The sequence below is a fragment of the Periophthalmus magnuspinnatus genome, chromosome 7 (genome assembly GCF_009829125.3).
Source record: "Periophthalmus magnuspinnatus isolate fPerMag1 chromosome 7, fPerMag1.2.pri, whole genome shotgun sequence".
NCBI classification, from domain to species: Eukaryota; Metazoa; Chordata; class Actinopteri; order Gobiiformes; family Gobiidae; genus Periophthalmus; species Periophthalmus magnuspinnatus.
The window spans coordinates 16,787,455-16,803,651 of NC_047132.1; the positions used below are offsets into that span (position 1 = coordinate 16,787,455).

At 38.7% G+C, this 16,197-nt stretch overlaps 1 protein-coding gene across 1 annotated transcript in view; it reads right to left on the bottom strand.

The window, feature by feature from the left end:
* Positions 1-271: 271 nt before the first annotated feature.
* celsr3 (cadherin, EGF LAG seven-pass G-type receptor 3) overlaps positions 272-16,197 on the bottom strand; it is a 100,999-nt gene continuing 85,073 nt past the window's right edge. The window contains exons 30-41 of the mRNA XM_055223352.1: positions 15,337-15,511; positions 13,982-14,094; positions 13,399-13,478; positions 12,581-12,707; positions 11,929-12,048; positions 10,545-10,642; positions 9,635-9,726; positions 8,723-8,896; positions 6,983-7,153; positions 3,576-4,262; positions 1,652-1,748; positions 272-675 (exon numbers count right to left, since the gene is read on the bottom strand). Coding sequence (XP_055079327.1) covers positions 648-675; positions 1,652-1,748; positions 3,576-4,262; positions 6,983-7,153; positions 8,723-8,896; positions 9,635-9,726; positions 10,545-10,642; positions 11,929-12,048; positions 12,581-12,707; positions 13,399-13,478; positions 13,982-14,094; positions 15,337-15,511 — 1,962 coding nt within the window. The 3' untranslated portion in view covers positions 272-647. The remainder of the gene's footprint in view (positions 676-1,651; positions 1,749-3,575; positions 4,263-6,982; positions 7,154-8,722; positions 8,897-9,634; positions 9,727-10,544; positions 10,643-11,928; positions 12,049-12,580; positions 12,708-13,398; positions 13,479-13,981; positions 14,095-15,336; positions 15,512-16,197) is intronic.

Consider the following 16,197-nt stretch of genomic DNA (forward strand, 5'->3'; position numbering starts at 1 on the left):
CATTAAATTTGAATAATTTTCATAACAATTCTGGAAAAAATAAATTCTATGTTTTTTGACATTTAGATGAGATAAAATTAAAATATGCAAAACGCAAAGCAAGAAAACTTTGCAAATGCAAAATTTGTCTTTGCACATTCAAGTTGATAATTATTGACTAGTGAAGTTGGTATTTACAATCACATCGTTGATGTTTCCGTTCTAAATCTCCGTTGGCTGTTCCCTTGCGCTGCAACAGATTTCTTAAAGGGCAGAGGACATTTTCAATCATCATTTTGAATTTTCTTTTTTTTTTTTTTGTATTTAAACAAGAGACAAAATGGTCTCTCCTGAAATTGACTAACACTTCACTCGCTGCCACCAAAATGTCTCAAATGAAAAATAAATCACAGGAGATTTTTGACGCAAATCTCCAATGAAAAAGTTAAAAAACGTATAAAAATGTTATTTACAACATTGTTGTAATCCGGGTCTGATCAAGTTTGTAGGTAGTAACAGGTTGGTTTGTCCCATATAGTTATTGTCTGTAGTCTTCTGGTTAAGGATTCGGTTTCCCAGAATGCACCAGTGTGTCAGGATAGTCAAGTGACATTCCTCTAAAGTCCAATCCATTTTTGTTCCAAAAGGTACAGGGAAAAGGCAAGAAATTAGGACTGTCCATCACTTCTGTGGGCTCTGAAAGAGAAAAAAGTAAATTATAACATATTTGGTTGCTACCTGGAAAGTACAAAATACTGGAAAATAGGATAATTTTAATCAAGCCTCATTAAGCTATGTTATAATCAGCTTGATTTTTACCAACTGTAGAACTGTGCATTGAAATTTTAAGCAAAAGTGGAGAAAAGTATTAACTAATGAAAGAAAACTGCTGTAAAGCCTATCTTACATTACAGAAAATTGACTTGTGAGCTTTAAGCCATGTTAGAATGTTCTTACCTCATCAAAAACAGACCTGGAGCTGTGTTTTGTTTCATTCAGACATGTTTGAATATTAGTCTGTCTACATCTCCAAAGCTCAAAATTCTCTGTTCCATCTTGTGATGTCATGCAGTAGTACTTAAGTTAACAGCTACCCTTTACTTTTCATTGAACAGAGATTGGCTAAAATCATCCAAATGATTCTAGTGAAGGTTTGTGAAATTTAAAAACACAGTGGAGCACTTCCTGTATTAACACATGACATCATAAGGTGGAACAGTATGTTTTCCGTTTGAGAGAAGAACTCAGCCTCAGTATGCGAGATTTGTGTGTTATGTATGTGGGAATGAAACAAAACTTGTATGTTTTTGATGGAGAAAACAACATAATAAAATGGATCATTAGAAAATAGCGTAATATTGGCCCTTAAAAAGGTACAGTATGTATGTTTCTGAAGGCAGCACGTCACCTGCAATGACTCCACGGAAATAGAAAGTTAAAACCATGAAACTTAAGAGACACTTTTTAGAATACATTTTTTATAGTACTGAATTCCAAGAAAAAGGCATGCAAGACTGGAGAAGTAACTATAAACTACTGCTATTTAGGAAACTAGCTAGAATAGCACTGAAAAGAGGTAAGTAGAAAAAGAAAGAAAACAGTGTCTAGAAAAGGACTACAGGACAGGACAGGAGGGACAGGAGCGGCTTAGTGCTGGGGACACTGGACTTACTCCGAGTGGGGACAGAGCTCAGAGATACTGTTGGTCTCAGGGAGGACATTGGAGCCAAATGAGGCCAAGATGGAGGAGAGGATATCCAGAGGGGGGCCTGGGAGGTAACAAGGTGGTTTATGGGTTACATGGCAATGACTTTCTACTAGTATCTTAAAGGGGTGGATGTGGAGGGAGCAAGCTATAAATCATGCAAATAAAAATATTAAACAATTAGTTTGGGTAAAATGCGAAATAATTATTTTGTATGTACTTAAAGGTCTTATATTATGCAAAATTGACTACTGTGAGTTTTAAGCCATGTGAGAATGTTGTTACCTCATCAAAAAACATACCTGGAATTGTGTCATTCACACGTTTCAATAACCCTTTTTTATTAGTCGGTCTAGATCTCCAAATCTTAAAATGTTTTGTCCCACCTTGTGATGTCATGTAGTAGTAGCTTTCAAGTTAACAGCTAACCTTTTACCTTTAGTTCTGTAGAGATTGGCAATTCCAGGGCTGAAATTATCCAAATGATTCTAGAGAAGAGGTATGGAGTTTAAAAATACACTGGAGCATTTCCTGCATCACCACATGACATCACAAGGTGGAGTCTTTTCTGTTTGAGAGAAGATTTGTGTCTTAAACATGTGTGAATGAAACAAAATATAACTCTGGGTATGCGTTTGATGAGGGAGCAACATGATAACATGAATCAGAAAATAGTGTAATATGGGCCCTTTAAGCTAAGATATGTGAAAAAAAAAAAATCCATTCATGTATACTTAGCATCTTTATTTTGTTTATAAGAGGAAATTAAGTTTATGTTCTTCTTCTGAGAGTTCACACTTCACTGTGATTGGTTAAATAACCCTGTCACTCTCACTTGTAACAGTCTGACCAATAGGAGGAAAGGGTAGGGTAGTTACAGCTGCATTAAACAGAAAAGCACTAACTTATGATATGACAATACTTCAAATTTGCATTTTTTTTTTTTTTATCATTTATGATTTTTTACAAAAAGAGAAGATTGTTAGCATTTGTACATACATTTAAAAGCAACACTAAGTTTTTCCCTTTTATGAAGTTTGTCTTTACAGTTTACCTTATTTTTAGTTTGAGGATACAGTCCAAACATTGCTTTATAATTTAAAGGTGCACTGCGTAACTTTTCTGATGGTAGGGTTTGCCTACTGCCAACTATGTATGGAGATGCTTTTGCTTTATTCAGTAAGTCAATTTATTAAACAGTGTTTTAATTGCTAAAAATACAATGAAAATCATGCATTCTCACTGTGAGTGGCTTGTCTCCATGAAGACAGAGGTTTAATGCCGTTTTGTGGAACATTTCAATCAAAGCAATAACATCTCCAGATGGCAAACCCCCCACCGGCAAAGTTACATAGAGCACCTTTAAGGAAGATGTAAATTAAAGAGTGTACCAAATTTTGTCCATGTATTTGAGCAAAATGTGCATTTCTGTAGTAGAGATATATTATTTTAAATTTGATGTAAAAATAAGACCACTGTGTTCTGTCTGCATCTAATTAAAAAGTGTTTTATTGTCAGAGAGCCAGGCAGTGCGCTGCGAGCATTGCTCTGATCTTTGAAAGTTGTGAAACATGCTTATAAACTCATTACAATTAATCAGGATGCTTGGAATGCTCAAGTTAAGCAAGGAATAATTTGCCACAGCAAACTGTTTAAAATGAACTACTTTTTCACGTTTTTAAGACAGTAAAAATCAGGTACAGCGCCTTTAATAGGGTTGTATCGAAAACGGATATTACAAGTAGTATCAAAACTAGATAATCGTTTGAGCAGGTGTCGATACTAAAAAAGTCACATTCACATGATAGAAATTTGAGTTTGAAATCTCAATATCATGACAACACTGGCCTTTAATACTTAATCATTTTTTTGTTATATCCCCTGTACTCACATGGTGGTGGAGGCTGGTCCTGCTCCTCTGTGATGGGAGGAGGGGGTGACGCAGAGAGGGGTGGCTCGGGGTGGGGCGTCTGTCTCGGGGGGAGTGTTCTCAGCCACTCCCTGCTCTGGTCCAGTCCTTCCCTGGACCTACTGCTCGTCACAGTACCCCCTAGATGCTCCCGGGATGCCGTGTGTCTCCTACTCAATCCGCCCAGGTACCCATCCACCCCCAAGTCCTCTCTGGAGGCGTGGTGGTTGTCCAGTCTCTCGCGGGATGCTGACAAATTCTCCCTGGAGGATCGCTCCAACCCTATACTTCCCAAAGTGTTGTGGCCCAAGTTGAGGTCACGTCTTCGGGGTAGCAGATCCAAATTGTCCCTGGATCCCCGGGAGTCCAGCCTGTCCCGGGATCCGCCCACAGTCTGACGTCCCAAAGGGTCCCGGGATAGCTGTCTCCGAGCCAGGGAGTCCAAGTGCTCCCTGGAAGAGTAGCGAGAGGCCGGTTGGGAGAGAGAGCCGGTGTTAGCAGAGTTAGCAGCATTAGCCGTAGCAGAGTACATGCGGCCATAGGAAGCTGCCGGGACGCCACGGTGGCCCAAAGTGGAGGTGCGGTACCAGTTCAGCTCGCTCGGAACGCGGCCCATCGACGACAGGCCCTGGAGAGTGGGAGGGCAGCCCAGGCGGTTCTTTAAGATCCCTGAAAAGAGTAAAAACTGCAGTAAAGGTACTGTATGCACTCCTAGTTTTTAAAAAGGTATTACAATCACAACCTGCATTCAGTATATGGACAGTATATACTGCAGGAAGCCTAGCATTGATTAATGATTGGCTGCAGGTGCTAAGATTTAGATAGTGAGGATTCAGCTCAGAGAGAGTCCTGGAGAGAACCAAGGATTTCAGCATTGAAACTGGCAACTCAAATGAAAGACTGAGTCGCATTGCAACTTATACCAATAAGAGCAATTTGAACACGGTTTGAACACATCTACCTTGTATCTGAGGACCATGTTTCATGTTTATGGAATTTAACATAAAAATCTTGCATAGGTTCCTTTAAGTAGGGCTGAAAAATATCTAAAATTGATTTTTCAGGTCGTTTTCACACTGGCAGCAGTTAAGTTGACGTAAAAGAGCATTCACTCCGAGAGTGCTGCACTAGGACCAGTGTGAAACCAACAGCTGCACTCTGGACCGTAAATGGCTGGTCCAAGGGCACTTGAAACAGGAAGTCTCAGAGTGGCTCGTGCACTCTAAAGCAAGGTACGTGCGGTGTGAACGCTGCTGACCTTGGACCGACCTACGCAGTACATTGTTATAGTAAAAGAGCATAGAATTGAGCAAAAAGTGTCTATGTCTTTGAATATGCCCTGCAGAGCTGCTGTTGGACATATTTAATCCAGTTTGGATCAACTTAATATCAGTCTCCAGAAGGAAAATAGTCTCCTCCTGCCTTTGTCTGTGCCACCATGCCTCCTCTGTGTACAGTTCTCACAGTGTATTTAGCCACAGGTAAAAGAAAAGTCCACCATGTATAGGGGAAGCGAGTATGTGCGAGAGTGTCCAGAGTGTGAGTGGAGCTGCTCCAAGACCTCCTGTTTGAAGCACGCTCGAGGCGGTTCTGCGGCCCAGAATGTGACTGTTGGGTTCACACTAGCCCAAACGCACCGCTCTTGCAACAAATGCTCTTTTACGTCAACCAAGTAGTGGCAGTGTGCCAAAAAACAACCTTAAAAAACGTCCAGTGTACTTTTAAAAAAAGGACTGAATCTGACAAACTGATACAAAAATTACATTTCAAAACACATAAACATCTAAACTACAGGACTGGTAGTTTTTATGCAGAAAAACACTGGATATACAAACACCGGATTTTGTTGTTTGTCATTTTTAGAGCCTACCATAATTTCCTCCACAGCCTTTGTGATTTGCCAATTCTATTCCAAAAAGTAAGCCTGTCACAATAAATACTACATGCATCGACTTATCAATGAATAAGTTATGGATGGTACAATAATTTTTGGGGGTCAGTATTTATCGTGGGTAATTTTTCTTTGTACTACTTTATTTTTCTATACTATGATAAGATTTAAGCTGTAGAGATATGAATAAATAACTTCATTCTGCTATTTATTTAAAGTAGCTTTTTTTTTTTTTTTTTTTTTTTTTTTTTTTACAATAATGTACATTTAGAATAGGGTTATTGTGGCAGTGGCATAATTTAGTTTCTGTATTATTATTTATATTTTCTTCAGTAATATATCGCATTTCAAATTTTGCTATCATGACAGGTTTACTTGGAAGATGCTATATACATAAGTCCAAGGCATTATCTATATGTACATAAAGCTTGTATAGTATAAGCTTTATGTACATTTTCAGAGAGTGAAATCAAACTGTGTAGATACAAGATCTGTTGATGATATTTTTCGTGAAGTAGAGGTATTGGAGCAGACGTATATTAGCTATGTCCCGCTTTATGTTTGTCCAGAGTATTGGGGTTTTCTAGTGAAACGTGGTGATTAAAAGCTGCCCTTCAGTCATGTCTTCAGGGAAATAAACCAGCTCTGTATCTGAGGTTATTGTTCAGACCAATGGGAGCAGCCTATGAAGAGACAAAGCAAATGGTATACACAGCAAGATACAAGAAAAAATGTAACTGAACCAAGAAAAGAAAAATAGCTGAAAGTAAAAACATTCCAAAACAAACTATAGTAAACCTAGTTTAGACTTGGGTTAAAAAAAAGGTTTAGTCCTGGTTTAGCCGGGTCATATATTGTATATATACAGTATATACAGTATGGGTGGTACTCCGATTCCTCTGCAATTGTATTCAGTTTGTGTCCTGGTTGTCAATGTAAATTAGGCCCATGATTTAGTCCTGGTTTAGACCAATTTTAGTCCTGTGTTGCCTTATAGTCTTATAGCACTGAAAGCCAAATATTTCAGGAATGTTTACTTCTGTAAAAACGTTTAACACGCCGGCCTAGTGGTTGCTCGTACTTGTTGTGGTTGCACCTCCTGGCCAAACACACCGTTGAATTTTCCCTATCCTCTCCCCCCATTTCATGCTACAGCTTTCCAGTCCAATAAAGCCTTTGAGCCAGAAAGTGTTACTATACTACACATTTTTGTATTGTTATTGGCCTTAAAAGATCCAGTGCTTCATTGACTTAAAAACAGTGCGGGATTCCCACCAATGACGTAATAATAAGGGGAAAATTTAACCAAAGTGATTTCTAAGGCTCAGAGCAAAACACACGTGAATCAACCAAACTACAACTCCAGATATGTTTCTGCAGATGGAAAATCATTTCAAAGCTAATTTTCAGTTGCTTCTGATGGTAAAGGATATAAAAATTGAAAAAAAAAAAAAAAAAAAGTTTCTCCCGTTTTTGGAAAGTCTTGACAGGTCCAGACCTTTTCGATGCCTGTGTCCCTGCGTTGCGCTCTCGTCTCCACTTGTTAAAGCTGCCTCCATGTTGTTGTTTGCCGCGTCGGACCCCAGGGGGCGCTCGGAGCCCCACTTCTGCACTGAGTCAGTCTGCTCCAGCGCTGGCCAATAGGAAAGCAGGTCGTTCCCATCCAGGTCTATAACAAAACCAGGACTTAGGACTTGGCTGGACCTCATGAGGATGATGATGACTGGATGATGTGAAAAGGCTGAGGACTAAACCAGGACCAGACCAAATGTGAACCAGGACAAAGGACAGACATGGACCACGTGAAACCAGTACTAAACCTGGTCAAAAAGAAGACTAAAGTCACTTTGCTGACCCCTTGTAGATGGAGTTCGAACATCAACCTTTAAGTTTTATTGCTAAATGACAAGAATGACACCATAAGTTAATAATACAAAATCATGACTTACACAAAGCATAGGATGGATAAATGTGGCCATACCCGTCTATGAATGCCTGATCTCATCAGATTTCAGAAGCTAAGCAGGGCCTGGTTAGATGGAAGCCTAGTATGAATGTGGTGTGTGTGTGTGTGTGGGGGTGTGTGTGTGTGAGCGGTGGTGGTGGTCAGAGGAATAATGCATTGTAAAGTGTGTGAGTGTCCAAAAACGTGTTATATAAATCAAATGTATTATTATTATTTATTATAAAAGCGGGTTATAAATTGGGAAATGCACAAATTAGAACCAGGATGACATCAGTATCAACCCAGAGCTCAATTAGGTTTAAACAAGGACTTGCCCAGAACTAGATGAGCATAATCAGGACTGAACCAAGACCAGACCAGATCAAACCAATACTAAATCAATAAGGCCATATTAGATTTCCCTGCATTGTCCTTTTAATGTAATCTGTCTCAGTCAGCTGTCAAATCAAAACAGATGCTCATTGACTTGAACTGACCATCTACCTTTAGTATAATCACCACAATATCAGGTCAATATCAGGTCTGTGAGGTCATGTGACACAGCTGCAGCGTGAACCCAGTGTTGATCATTATATGCATTTATGGATATCGACTGACATCTTTGTTTGTCAAAACAGGTCATATTCATCAAATTTTCTATTTTTAAACATTTTATCATTTAGACTTTTCCAAAATACGTGTCACAATGTCTAATATGTATAATCACATTATTTAATTAGTTCTACAATGTACTTGAAACACCACTAGGGGTCAGTACAGACATTGAGAATCTACATCCATTTGAACCACCTTGAAATTTGAAATTATGTTAAGAAATAAAATGTTTCTTAAAACAAATAATACAAATCTTGAGAAGGAATATTGAGGCAGTTTGTTTCTTCTCAGACATTTCACAATTTTAGTAACTTTTTAAAGAAATTATACTTTTCAGAGTACATTTCTTGCAACACATTTTTACTCCTCCTTGAGTAATATTTTTATTGAAATAAAAGTATTCTTGAGTAAAAGTGTCGGTTACTCTTCCCACTATGAGTAGTTTACAATCGACAAAAGCTTTATGTTGAAAGTATTAATGATGAAATTATGATTTGTACATGTGTTACATGTGTTTCTTGCACCACTGAATAATATTATTTTGAAGTAACGTTGCTTTTACTTGACTGCAATGGCTACTCTACCCACCTCTGTACAAGAGTTACTGATTGCACATACTCTGGATGGTTTAGCTGTGACGAATCCACGTAAAAACTCCATACTCCAACATTTATTTACCTTTGGTGCCATTGTGGGCGGGCTCAGTGAGCAGTCTCTCTCCCTGATTGGTCCGTTTGAATCGCCTCTGGATCCGCCCCCTCAGTCGCACGTTGTCGTCACTCTCTGAGGACGGGATCGACAGGCTGTGGTCTTCGTCCATCGAGAGGTCTGAGTCCGAGTCGGAATCCTCACCTAAAAACACACATTTGTGACATGTACCAAGACACAGCTCTCTTACTACTGATATAATAACTTCTAGGGTTATTGCTGCCACAGCTTCAAGTACCACTATTAGTACTAAGACAGTTTGCATTGTACTTATATTATGTATTCATGAACCGTTAATACTAAGGTTAAGGAAGGTACACTATCACTGTAGGGAAACGTCGTATGCATTTGACCCATTCTTCAGTGTCACAGGGGCAACTCGTCAGGAGCAGCCCAGGGACCCATCTCCAGATCCTTGAGTCAGGACTACCTTAGGTGGAGGATTTTACCTATGACAGGTGCTTTGGGTTGACGGGGAAAACCAGAGTGCCCAGAGGAAATGCACCCACACATGGGGAGTACAAGCAAATGGAAACAGAAAGCACCAGGCAACCTGGGAGTCAAATATGGACCCTTCTTGCTGGTAGGCATGAGTGCTAGTCACTCAGACACTGTGCCATCTACTTTTTTGCTACAGCTACTACTTGTTATTGTACTTATTTCTAGCAATAGTGCTGCTACTGCTTTTACAGCTACTGCTTAAACTATTTACACATAACAATGTCCAGAGAATCCACTATGTATTCTCTGCTCGTTCTCTTAGAAACCGATAACCTTCATATCCTCTTTCCCATATTTTCTTTATCCTTCCTCTGTACAAGTCCAAAACAATCAAACAAAAACACACTAACTAACCTCTGCTTTTAGTATTTTGAACATTACCTCCATCTCGGTGAAACATGGCCACATCCAGATCTGTGGCTCCAGTGTGGCCAATGGTTTGGTCCAAGGTTTGTCGTGCCAGAAGATTTTCTCTGCAGAACAGAATCAAATATATACATTTGATAACCTATGTTTTCGCAGGCAGTGGGCCATACATTTGTCTCTAGGGACATTAGTGTTGCTCTGAATACATCCAACAGTGTTACTTCAAACCATTTCTAGCTGCAGCTCCCTGTCCCTATGAACTTTGAGTGCATTCAAGAGTAAAAGAATAAGAACCGCTGCCTCAAGCATTTTTAGCTTTTTATTACATATTTTACTTATACAATATACATTAAAGTGACAGTATAGCTTTAGATATTAAATTTCATAAACTTGACCTATGTGTCTATCCAGATATGAGGTAAACATGTTCAAATTAAATACAGCTTTTAATGATAAGACCTGTAATATTCATTTATTCTTCATTACAAAAACATTGGAGATGATGGACATGTAGTTTATGTTATAATTTTATGGATGGAACAAGTTTTGGTTCTCACTGATAATCTAGTCAGAAAGTCAGTGAGTCTCACATGAGTCTCTCATTTGGGTTGCTGGTTCGTACAACTAAAACTATTAATCAGTGTTAGTGCAGCCTCTGAATTCTGGAGACTCTGGGCTTTCATGTGAAGCATGAGAGTGAGAAAAACTTGTAGGTGCATATATGCAACTTAGACACTGGCAATACAGGATCAGTTGTGAATGTAGTACCTTTTTTAAAACTGTAAGAGCGCAGGTTACATACTGAATCTTTGAAAACAAAGGTATTTTTTTCCTCCACACCACTAATTCATTATTGGTAAGTCAGAAATTTTGATAGCTCATATAATTTTAGTACAACTTGAAATAACTACGAATGAAGATTTACCTGGCCGAGCTGACAGAGGAGACAGTGGAGGTCCCCAGGGTAATTCTGTGGAGCCCACTCTGCTCCAGGAGAGAGGCGTTGTGATAGGGGTTCTGAGTCTATGACAAAAGACAAGAGAAGTGGTTGAAATTTTAACATTTGTTGAATAAAGTCAAATTTCAATGATTTTCATCTAAAGAAAAAATGGTTATTCTCAAAAACATTTTTCGATGGGGTGATAAATTGTAGCGTCCCACTTATTAATGCAGAAATACATTAGAAATTACATTAGATTACAAAAGTACCAATTTAATCCCAGCCAGGACTTCATTTGAGATGTAATAAAACTGCATATGTCCCTATAGACTATACAGTTATTTTAATGACTATGCTCCTTTACTGTCAACTACCTCCACATGCATGTAGTCTCTGCCTCTTCTGCTTGTCCTCTTGTCCATTGTGTATCTCCATTTAGCCTTGAGGGTCTTCTCCATGACCTACATTTTAAAGCATGCCCACCTCTTTGCTTTAAAACTCATTCAAACGCATCTATTGGACCACTTCTTACTACTGAAAACTGCTCAGTTTTCCCGCAGGGCCAACGTTAACCCTTCACTGTACGTCTAGAAACCTACACTTTTAACCCCGCTTTCTCCCCAGATAGGCCCCATCCAGTATGAAATAAAGTAAAGATATTAATAGAGATCTAGGTCAGAAAAAGGTGAGGTCCCAAGTGACTAACTGAGTAAATTCCACATTCTTATATAAGTGTATTTTGAATTTGGCAATGCATCTTCAAAATTTTACACTAGTTTAATCTTCCTTACTTAACTTTTTGTTAAAAGCCCTGTACCCCAGTTTTTCCTCATGTATTTGAGCAAAATTTGTTTACCCCAGCACAGATATATTGTTTAAGCAGCTCTTGAGGCCAACATGTTTGCTGCAGGCAGTCTACATCGAATTATAAAGTGTTTTATTGTCCGATAATAAGGAAATGTGTGTTAGCATACTGCTTATTGTAAGCTTTACCATCACAGCAAAATCCACTCTAGTCTCTTTTTAAGCTTACATCACGGTGGACCACCACAAACCATTCAAGATTAACTACCAGTAGTTGTGTATTTCATGTTTTTAACAATAAAACAGTAAAAATCAGGTACAGCGCCATTAACAGAAAATTGTATCACAAAATACAGTTAATGTGGCAATCATTTTAACATCGCACCACTAATACTGAGCTTGATATTCCAATATATACTATTAAATTGGGGAGGAAGTGGCTCGGTGTTAACAAGGGCTACAGAAGCCACCATCAAGTCTGTGGAGTGGATGAATAAAATAAAGCCCTATATAAATGATAATAAATAAAATATCAATTATATAAAAATATGAAGCTGATTCTCACTGTGTTTTGTTGTGGTCGGGCTGGCTCCTCTCCTGGAGCCTTCTTCCCCAGACACATGGCTCTCCAGGCCTCCTGCACCTCTGCATTGAACACTGTGAAGAGCAGGAGGACACACACGCCCTGGAACAACAACAGACAACATGGTTAAACCTACAAACAGAACTAAACCAGGACTAAACAAGGACTATATAAGGACTAAACAAGAACTAAACCGGGACTAAACAAGGACTAAACCACAGTCTTAAGAGGGAATAAATCAGGACTAAAACAGGACTAACAGAGGACTAAATCAGGACTAAACCAGGACTAAACCAAGTCTAACCAAGGCCGAAAGGCCGACTAAACAAAGACTAATAAGGACTTAACTGCAGGTAAACAAGTGGACTCTTGGAGTGACTGAAGTCTCTACTTTTAATGTTAATGTTGAATTATATTTTTGTTATATTTGCTACTTTTTGTAAAACTGTTGTATTTCCAAGTCATTTCCTTTCCTCTTGATCAGGTCAAACCCCGATCTAGACTATGGCTAAACGTCTGTAAACTTTAGGTCTATAAAGTGGTACATAATTGGTATGAATCTCAGAGTGAACTGGAGTAAAAAACAGGTCTAAATCAGAACCATACCAAGAGTTGAGTTGAAGAGTGCAGTTACCTGTAGAAGGCAGAGCACATTGAAGATGTAGTAGAAAGCCAGGATACTGTTGTTCACCGCCATCAGCCCACAGAACCAGGAGGAGGAGGCCACGAGCAGCAGTAGGAATGAACTGCGGATTGTAGCTCTGAAAGGAGAAAATGTCCATCTTTAGATTAAAATATCAACTGCAGAATGTACAAGTCCTCTCTCCTATGACACAATTTAGCCTTCTAATGGCACAGTATAAGTAAAAAAAAAAAAAAAAGGTGCATGTGATTTTTCATTCTTTAATAAGTGATAAATAAATGCACAACAAACCCTAACTCTAAGTCCTGTTTTTACACTATAATATAATTCAACTAAAAGTGAAAGTATTCCAAGTATTCAGAATGCATAGTACTTTTTTAATATAAATTTTTTATTTAATCTTTATTTATCCAGGTAGGTTGGTTGAGAACCAAAAGGAAAAGTCGATTGAGAACCAAAGGACCTTGTAATGGAATGTGGTATGAATACTATTTGAATGAAGGTATTCACTTTTCTGTAACTAAATATGTTTTGAGATTATTCTTCCCAACACTGCCAGTTGGTAATGCACAATAGGAGACAAAGATCTGAGGCAAAAACCAGTCAGGTCTTGGGTTTGGTCCAGTTCAAAATGTCATTGTTTCTACAGCATGGCATAAACATATGGCAATGGCAGCTGGACGGACATCTAACAGAATCGTAATACACCTGCTTTATTTGAAAACACAATTAAAGTGGGCTATATTTTGTATGTATTCCTGAATTGCAGCCACATTATTCCTTCACAATTGTACAATTCTTGTACTCACATGACTGGTAGTTTCTTGGTCTCCTTCTGACTGGAATTGCAGGACATCTTGGCTACGATCATGAAGATGGCTCCATTCATCTGGAGAAGACATCAACATACAAACAATAAGAGAATATCAGACCAGACATGTTCTAAAGCTACTACAGAGGAGGTATTGGTGAAGAAGCACTTAAACCAAAAGGACAAAGACATTTATAGTATTCCTAAAATATTAAAGAGGACTTAGGACATAACTTTAACATAGTTTATTACAATCTGTTCATTATAAACAGCAATACTGACTCCGCCTTTTTATATAGTAGCATTTCACTGTAGAAAGCACTCATTTACATTTTTATTTGAGACATTTTAGAACCCTACATATTCATGTACTCATATTTCATCACAGTTAGGGGGCAGTGGGTGAATTTCCTGAGCACTGAGCAAATGCAGGACCAAACAAGATTAGTCAAACATGCATGAATCAATGAAAATACGACTCTAAAGTACACTAATGATGAGTGAACACTGTTAGAATATGGTTTAAAACTCCTCTAAGACTATGGGTGGTATGGTTGTAAATCACTATTGATTGTGTTTACCAGGATGACGATAGCGATGGGTCCAGCAAAACTCCAGATGAGTTTGTCATAGATGGAGACCCAACAGAAGTCTGGGTTCCCATAGCCCTCAGGATCCAACCCCACGGACAGACCTGCGGACACACGCACAGACACGGACCATTAGAGACAGGTTCACACAGGTCCACACTCCGCCCGAGAGCAGACAGGAGAAATGTGACATGGATCAATAAGGAACCAAAACATTGCATCTTCTGTTCTGTCTGAAAATGTAAAACCAACAATTGAAAGCTTGAAGATACATGCACTGTGACTTCCAACTGACAAAGCCCAATTTCACCATAAACAAGTGGTTAAAATCTACTATTCATGACTATTATTGTTATATTTAAACCCCTGCAGCTCCCTTATGAGGATACACTGTCAGGGAGCAAACAGAATAGACTATATCTATCAACCGAAAATATTTGAACAATTTTATAGTTACAGGTTTGGACTAGAATCCCTTTACCTATCAATCCAACCGCTGCTCAGGAGCTCAGATACTATATATATTTAATAAAGGGTGCAGCCCCAGTGTATCTGCGCCTGGAGATAAGACTCTAGGTTTAACTGACATTTAATATCAACCACTCTCACACAGGCAATTTATACCACTGACAGCAAGAAGGCACTGTCAACACAGAGAGAAGGGAAAGACCATATTACTATAGTGTAAAGCATAAAGTTATATTGCCTGTATAGTATTTATACAGACAAAGGAATGAGCTGTGTTGCCAAACTCACATATTTGTCTTCTCTTAGGGTATGGGTTTCTATACTCTTTCTTCACTAATTTACAGAGTTATTTGAACAATTCAGTCTATCACACATGTAACACAACAACTCGTGTTAAATGAGCCTTGGCTAATGTTCCACAATATGCCTTTAAACATATCTATGTCCACAGAGACAAACAAGCAGCACCATTAGACCATGTTACAGATCAGATCTGTGGAAAGGCAGTTCATGTTTATTTGTTGTTGTTATTTGAATACTGATCAAACTCAATACTACTTAAAGGACCTATATTACACAAAATGGACTCTTGTAGGCCCGTATCGGCCCTATGGAAACGAGGCTTATAAGGTGGACCCTACAACAGAAATGTTACGCAGTGCACCTTTAAATATGGAGCTGAATTTTGGGAGCACAACAATTCCACTTTTAAATAATATCAAATAAGACAATTAAACATTAAAACTGACTTCAACAAGTAACCATTTTTTCTAAGGTAAAATTTCTGTCAAAAAATATAATTATATAAAAATAGTGAATAATTGTACTAGTGAAAACATCCCCTACTTCACTCAAACAAATTACAATTTGTTATTTACCTGTTATTATAGCAGGCACTCCCCAGCCAATGGCGTAGTAGAACCTCATGGCTCCGTAGTTGATGTTTCGTTGTTCAGTTTGCATTCTGTAGATGTGCAGGCCTTCCACAAACATCCAGGCAAATGTCGACATGAAGAAGTAATGCAGCAAGATGGCCACCACTGTGCACAAGAACTGGAGACAAGAAGAGACAGATAAATAATACTATCACATTCATTATTATATGACAGTGTAAAGTTCTGAGGTTGTGTACTATTCCCAATGAAACCTGACAAAACAAAAAAATCTCGGTCTTATATACAGTTGAACCCAGACGTTTACATACACTATGCTTTTTTCCTCACTCAATGTCTCAAAACATTGACTTTGTTATCCTTAAAGCAGAACTAAGTAACATTTTTTATTTATTTAATGTCTCAAAGTCTCTCTGATGGTTGTAAAGATGATTTGGAGGTGTTTGGGTCTGCTGTCTCCCCAAGTTGTCTCTGAGCAGAAAAAACAGACAACTTGGTTGCCCCCGTAGTGCGGTCTCTGACCCGCAGTCAACTCTCGGAGTCTGTTGTTATATGGCACATATACACACAGGTAATGGAGCTAGTGACTCAGCCCTTACCACCGCTATTCACAGTTCACTACAAGAATAAATGTCCAGTGTTCATTTGTGAGGTGTCAGCTAAAAAACAGACGAAGAGTTTGTCTGAGGACGCAAGGAAAAGAAAACATGAGACAGACAGGGCCAGAGCTCATATGCTCACAAGCTCAATCTGGGGAAGGCGTTGGAGGAATGGAGAGCTCCAGGACAGAGAGCAACGCAGATGTGGCGATGTCATTATGTAAATTTTATATGCATTACTTGTGGG